The 7,148-nt window shown below is 38.5% G+C and overlaps 1 protein-coding gene across 1 annotated transcript in view; it reads right to left on the bottom strand.

The window, feature by feature from the left end:
• Window positions 1–137: 137 nt before the first annotated feature.
• LOC108691416 (rho guanine nucleotide exchange factor 18) overlaps window positions 138–7,148 on the bottom strand; it is a 16,209-nt gene continuing 9,198 nt past the window's right edge. Inside the window, exons 9-19 of the mRNA XM_018199163.1 lie at window positions 7,104–7,148; window positions 6,894–7,011; window positions 6,601–6,793; window positions 4,176–4,232; window positions 3,480–4,032; window positions 3,161–3,390; window positions 2,537–3,066; window positions 2,241–2,443; window positions 1,941–2,120; window positions 1,172–1,869; window positions 138–1,080 (exon numbers count right to left, since the gene is read on the bottom strand). The exon at window positions 7,104–7,148 is cut by the window's right edge and continues 12 nt beyond it. Of these exons, the coding sequence (XP_018054652.1) occupies window positions 783–1,080; window positions 1,172–1,869; window positions 1,941–2,120; window positions 2,241–2,443; window positions 2,537–3,066; window positions 3,161–3,390; window positions 3,480–4,032; window positions 4,176–4,232; window positions 6,601–6,793; window positions 6,894–7,011; window positions 7,104–7,148 (3,105 nt within the window). The 3' untranslated portion in view covers window positions 138–782. The remainder of the gene's footprint in view (window positions 1,081–1,171; window positions 1,870–1,940; window positions 2,121–2,240; window positions 2,444–2,536; window positions 3,067–3,160; window positions 3,391–3,479; window positions 4,033–4,175; window positions 4,233–6,600; window positions 6,794–6,893; window positions 7,012–7,103) is intronic.

The raw sequence follows: 7,148 nt of genomic DNA, 5'->3' as shown, positions 1-7,148 counted from the left end.
CACACACACACACACACACACACACACACACACACACACACACACACACACACACACACACCTTGCATTTCAGCAAGCAGCAACAGGTTTGTTTAAAAGATTAATCTAAAATCTTGTTTCTAAAACTGTCAGTCGGCTTGATAACATAACGCAAGAATTCAACAAGATCGGCTGATTTACTTTGCTAAACCGGCCGTTAATACTTTTTTCTCTTTCTTTTTCTTTCCTTTAATCACTTCTCTCTAATAAAAATTGCATTTTATTTTTAATATATTCCTTTCATCAAGATAATAGAATTTCGCGAGATTTGGCATAAAAATTATTGCCGTCAGTTATAGCAGTTGGAACGTAATAAAATATTATATCTCTTCCATCTTCCAGCTATACCGAGACTAACTACTCGCATTTATTGACGATAGTGTTATTGTATGAACAAGATGGAGTATCGTATTACGTTACGATCTTGTGAAATAAATAGCCTTAAGTGCATCCTATTGTTAAGACTATCAAATCTGCAGTGAGGAAAGATTGAGCGATAGTAGAAAATGCGAAATGGTAGGAGATGAAAAAGTGTATAGTGTAAAGCAGTAAACAGATTAATCATCACAAGAAATTTATGTCGAAAATCAAAAAGATTTAACGCGGCTGCGAGACTGTTGGCTGTTCCTCGACTGATTGCGCGGTGACGGAGCCGGTGTTAAGATCGGTGTAGTCGTGCCAGTGGTGGCGGCACTGGTACGCGATGAACGAGACGAATGTTTGCGACCGAATCGAAAGAATCGTCAGAAGAAGATCACCTCCTCCTCTGGCGGTGGTTGCTGCTGCTGTTGTTGAGATTGTGGCTCCATACTTCGCTGCTGCTGCTGTTGTGTTTGCTGATGTACGTACGGGGTGTCGGGCGGTGAGCGAGTAATGCGAAGCGAGCGATTCGACAAATGCGTATGATTTCCGCCAATTCCATGGTGGTGGCTGTTCCCAAGCTCTGGTGACGAATAGGCAGACGATCCGGTGACAATCGCAGGACTGCTGCCTGCCCTGGAGTGTCGATCCGGGCTATTATTGCTGGTACTGCTACCGCTTCTGTCGAACATAGATACGAAACATAAGATTATTACTTGTCAACTAAAAGATAAATGTTTGCGATGATTAGGGTGGAATGAGCTAGTTCTACCTTGTGTTATTGTTACTCCCACTGGCAAGCTTCAGTGGTAGCTGTTGCTTAACCGGCAAATTACTCTGTACTTTCTGCTGATTCGTCGCGCTAATTAAATTTAGAGGGATGCGTTTCGTTTCGGGTTGTGCTTTACTACGTGCGCTTTGCATTTCGGCATTTTGCGTTACGTGAGATAGATGAATCATTGTCGAGCCGGTTGTGGAACTTCCGACCAGCGTTACGCCCTGTCGCTCCAATGCCTCGAGTCGTCGATACAACTGATCTCGTTGTTGCGTTACATCCCGCTGCTCCGCAGCCAATTGCTCTCTCTGTCGCGTCAATTCAGTTCGTTCCTCCTCCAATTGAGTCTTTTCCTGTTGAGATGCAACACGAAACGCTGCTTTCTCCCGGCAAAGCTGATCCTGCAAGTTCCGTAATTCTTCCAATTGACGATTCGGATTCGGTCGGCTATTGGATGGTTTGCCCTCTTTACAAGCAGCCAATTGCGCTTGCAGGCTATCGATCGTTGTCATTTGATTACTTATTATACAGAGCAACGTATAAACATGATGAGACAAACGTATCGCCGCCCATTGCTGATCCTTGTTTGTCTCCAATTCTTGGCCTTTCTCATCGGGATTTTCTTTGGGTAACTCGCACAGTTTCGGAACGGGAATTACGGTATGCGTCATGTTCGAATCACGTGGATATCTTTCCTAAAAATCAAATATCATTTTATATGACATTTACTTGATTATTTGACATTTACTTGTTCATTTATACGTACTTTATTATGATCAAAACCGGCAAATGTTTCGGCCCTTCGAGGAACGCAAAGAGCTGGTGGAATGTAAGCTTCACTGTGACGTTCACCGGCGGAGCTTAAGCTTCGTGACAAAGTAGCGCCGCCCGCGCTGAATGACAGCGAGCTAGCGAGACGTGTCGCTTCTTGCACGGCCACAACTACCTGTATCCAATATAAAATTTAATTTTATTAATCTGCCGATTTATAAATTAAAAATCCACAATAATTTAATTTATAAATAATATTCATTGGATAAGATGGTATTAATTGGATAATACTAACTTCTTGCCATAATTGAGTGGTATCAGTTCCTTCATTGTGCACCAGCCGAGTATAATCGGCACCTTCTTTCTCAGGCTTTTCAATTTTCTCGTTATCGCTTTCGTTCCCACTCCAAACATTCGCCGCTTGTAAGAGTCGCATTTGCAAGTTCATCTTCTCTTCAAACAACAGCGCTTGCTCTGCATCTTTCTTTCGCAATTCACCTGAGACAACACAATTGTTTATTTGAATACATTAGAAAAAGCAAAACGATATTAGAAGTTACGAAAATGTTGAAAAGAACTAAAAGAACATACCGACGATTCTAAGTATATGTGATTCCTTAATCTTAGCAATACGTTGCTTCTCTTCACTAGAGACTAGCGAAATCGAGGAGGCGCGAGTATCTCGCAATTCATTATTATTTTCAGTCAGTGTGTCGGTTTCGTTTTCGGGATCTTGTGGGCAAGCCTCGACCGCCGACCGAATAGCCTGTATCCATAATTGTTTGTCCTTTGGCTTCTGAATCTTTAGTTCGAACATTTCTGGTTCAGCTGGGTTACTGCTTATTAGATAAATACTAGATTCTTGACGAGCCTTCTCGCGAACCAGCAGTTTTTGCAATGATACTATACCCGCTTTATTGTCAGGCACGAAGAACGCATATTTCTGATCTCTCTCAGCCAAGAAAAACAATATGTCTGAGAGAACGACCACTACAATGGCAGTCATTTTGCCACGACCTTGCATTAAGTATGCAGTGCCCTCGAACTTCAGAATTCTATTAATTATATCTGACTTCTTGAATTTAGCACCACGATACGTCGCGAATGACTTCGCGTCGATCCTATAAAAATGTTAATATTTATAATAATATATTTCGAAAAATTAACCACGCGAAAAGTAAAGAATAATCAAAAGAAAAAAAAGTCGAAACTTACTTATTGTATATTTCTAATTTTCTATCTTCTCGCTCTTTGTCAGCTACACAAGCATCTACATCAGCTAAAATCTCTTTAACAAGAATCAATGCTTTACGTAAATCTTCACTTTCCTCTTGTGCAATGCCAGTTTTAATGAGCGGCTCGATCAGCAACGGATACTTCGTCAAACGTTGAGTAACGAAAAGTATACATTCGGGTATACCTTTCTTTTTCAACAAAGGATTCGTCTAAGAGTATAAATTATTATTTCATTTAATGAATCGTACCATTTAAATCTACATTGGTTATTTGCTAGTTATTCATTACTAAAACTTACCTGACAATGGCGAACGAAACGGGCGAAGCGAGGATCGTTACGCAAGTAATACTTGTATACTTCGACAGCGTCCCGATGACGACTGCAAAATTCTCCATATGCACTCTTCATGCGTTGCGCGTTGTCATTCGAGAATTGCTCAACTAGAATGTCGGCGATCGTAGAAACCACGGGGTTAGCACTCTGCCGTTTTTGCAGCAACCGCAGAAATCGCAGATGGATATCGATCAGATCCCGTAGTCGGGGAAACATGCGCTTGAGATCCGGCTGGCCCAGACGAAAATGTCGTCGCAATCCTTCCGCGAAGATCTTCTCCATGGCGAGTAACACCAAACAATGATGTTTTTCCGTGAGCACGAATTCGTATATATGTTCCTGCCTCTTTACTTCGCGGTCGCAATGATCGACGAGACGTAATGCGATATTACGTCCGATCGCGGAGCTCCAAGAATCGGGCTCCTCCTTTCCCAATGTCAGCTCAGGATCTAGTTCCTCAAGATCTGCCACCGTGAACTGATGAGCATCGTCCCCAAAATCAAATTCTTCCCATCCGCTGAAATAAGAAAAATCACTTTATTTAGTTTTTTGTTGTTCACAGCGTTACGATATGCGTAGTACGTCTATCTCGATTAAAATTTGCGGATTCAACTTTATTATAATATCTATGAAAAAAAGAAAAAAGATATATTTACAAACCTTAGAAGATCACGATGTTGTCCGCTCTCGGCATCTTTTTCTTCGTTTATCGTTTGACTGAAAGAAAGATATAGCTTTGTTTCATAAAGCACAATTTATGATTAATAAAGAAAAGTTTTATTCTCCCATAAATAAGGCACACAATGTTAAGGTTGAACTTCAGCTTGAAAGACTCTTGAAATTAATGTATTGAGCCGGCCTTTTAAAAAGACTGTGGATTATAATGTGTTTTAAAATATTTAAAAATTTTAGTATTTTCTCAGCATCTTTTCTATACAAACCTTGCAGACGATATTTTATATCTTCATTTAAGCATATATAAATCTTCATCTAATTCTCATTACATAATCAATGTCGTTCATTGCAATGCATGGCCAATAAAACTAGCGGTCTAATTGTAAGATAAATTCAGAAAGATAAAAAGTCTTTGATATTAATATATAGCAAAAAGCCATTCGCAGATGAGCACTAATCTGCAAGAGTCGGAAACTCCGAGTTCAGGTCGGGTGGTACATGCGTCATAGATGTAACCACTTGTTTTCTCTCCGCTCCTATTGTGTCCTACAATTTACTTAAACTTTTCCAGTAATCGAGAACACGGGATCACTATATGAGGCACTACGGGAGACTCGAAGAACAGCACCCATTTTATATTTTTGTTAAATCTTAATCCCGACCCAAAACTTTACAAACTATTACGAGAATATGATTGTCTATAGTGAGATACGAAATCTCGTGACACATTGAGAAACGAAGATGGGAACGACAAGAGAAAGAAATGTGATAAACTCGTTGAAAGGGCGAGGTGTAAAGTAGAAAGGAGAGATAGAAACTGGTAACATGTCATGAACATGTATCTACTGTGATAATATATTGTTCGATGTGTAATTACTTGTGGAAAAATTACCTTACGGATTAATGCTCGCGACTTACGCGCTATAATTTAGGTGAAGATTACAATGACAAGAGATAACATAAAACATATTATTGAATGGGCATAAATCATAGAAGCAAGCACAAGATCAGAAGCAAAGGCAGGGCAAGATGATGTCTCTTCCAGGTATATAAGACAAGACGGCAGAAGTTGATTGCCGTTGTTGGACAATATGCATGTATGTGTATGTGTGTATATGTGTAGTGTGCGAGAAAAAAATCGAGAAACGAGAAACGCGCGTCTTTCCTAGACGCGTTGTAAAGCTGGATCCAGATTAAGCAAAAGATCGCAAACAAATGTAAATAAACAACTTGCTTCAATGAATGCAAATGCTACATGAAAGCAAGTTGTTGATTCATGTTTGTTTGCACTCATTTATTTGATCCACATTCAGCTTGAGATACACGAACAGAAACGAATGCTTTCGACAGAATACAAGAGGAACACATCAGATATCAGAGACTTACTTGACTCCAAGTTTAGTGGCGACTCGCCGCCAAGGGCTGTAGCTTGACACGGTTTTCTTGTGGCTGTTAATTTCCCTTTAATCGTCGTACAATCGATCAGTTTGCACGTGGTTGCACGAGAGGGAATGCACGGGAGAAGGAAAAAGCACATACTGCATTAGGGCAACTTCATTTCGCCTATTAGGCCATTTTTTCTTCATTTCCATGTTTCTTGCTAATTCTTTTCTTATGCTTTTTGATTTTACACGTCGATACCTATCTTTAACAAATCGTTCCCACACGCAAGAATTTCTGTTCATTAATAAATATACAATCCTTTTTTCTTTTTAAATCGACATAATGTAATTAAAATTTAAAATCAAATGATTCTTGGAGTTACGTCAATGAGTTTGATAACGTTTTATTATCACGCAATTATTGATAGTATCAGTCGCTAGTATTATCTTTGTAGCTTGTGTACTTATATGTAATAATAGCAAACCGAAAGCTAGCTGAGGTAGTATCTGAGCATGGTATATTCTGTATAAAGTAATACGCATAATATAAATGTAAAAAAACAATATTATATCAAGATGTAGCGGCGCGATGCTGAACGCGCTAAAGCTTGCCGTACTATTGATGTTGCTAAACTGCGAAATTAACCAGAAATAATAAGCTTTTGAGCCAGCCAAAGCTTCGGAGTAATAAACAAATGCACAAATTTTATTTGGTTTAAGATTTTCTCCATCTTTTATACTATTTTTTATATGTATTAAATATAAAATTTTTTTAGTTGATAAATTATCAAATCTTCTTTCTTATCTAAATATCTAAATATGAAGTGAATTCTAATTCATCAATAATTGCCAATTAAATTAAACAGTGATTTGAGTTATTCATTAATCATTTCGTATAATCAAAAAAAGTTCGTTATAAACTCCGAGTTTCAGCCCAGCCATGCTATTTGCGTGCGAATCTTGAACCACAGATACGCAGATCCAATGCAAAAAAAAATGTATAATCTTTATCGATATAAGTTTATTACCTTCCGCTCCCGGATGAGGTTGGTAGTGGTAGCGACGTCGTAGAACCCCGTTTATTGATGCTGCTGTTACTCGAGATGGAAACGTTGGATAAAGACTTTGTTGCGAATTTGCCAGAGTGATGCTTAGATTTGATGCATTCCAACACTACTTGATCCTTACATCCCTGATTTTGATGAACCGACGTTCCGCAATCTGATTTTATAAAAATTAAATAGAATATAATTTTAAAAAAGTTAATTATAACATTTACGGCAATTGTGAGTTATTTAATTTAATATAACGATTTTCTTACTGTCACAATGAAGGAGAGGTTTATTCGTCGAATGTTTCATACAAACATCACATAAGCTTCCCTGAGTTCCTACTATTACCCACAGATGCTGTTGACTAGTCTTCTTTCCGCTTTTATCCTGAAATAAGATTTCAGCATGGTTCATTAGAAATGTTCTTTATCAGATAATATCAGATAATCTTTATCAAATAATTTTTTTTTTAGACTTACCTTCTTTTTGCGGAAGAAAATAGAACCGCGCTTTCTTCTTGTCTT

The sequence above is a fragment of the Atta colombica genome, unplaced genomic scaffold, assembly GCF_001594045.1.
Source record: "Atta colombica isolate Treedump-2 unplaced genomic scaffold, Acol1.0 scaffold46, whole genome shotgun sequence".
NCBI classification, from domain to species: domain Eukaryota; kingdom Metazoa; phylum Arthropoda; class Insecta; order Hymenoptera; family Formicidae; genus Atta; species Atta colombica.
The sequence above is the reverse complement of the archived record's forward strand: the minus strand, read 5'-3'. Positions and strand labels throughout refer to the sequence as shown.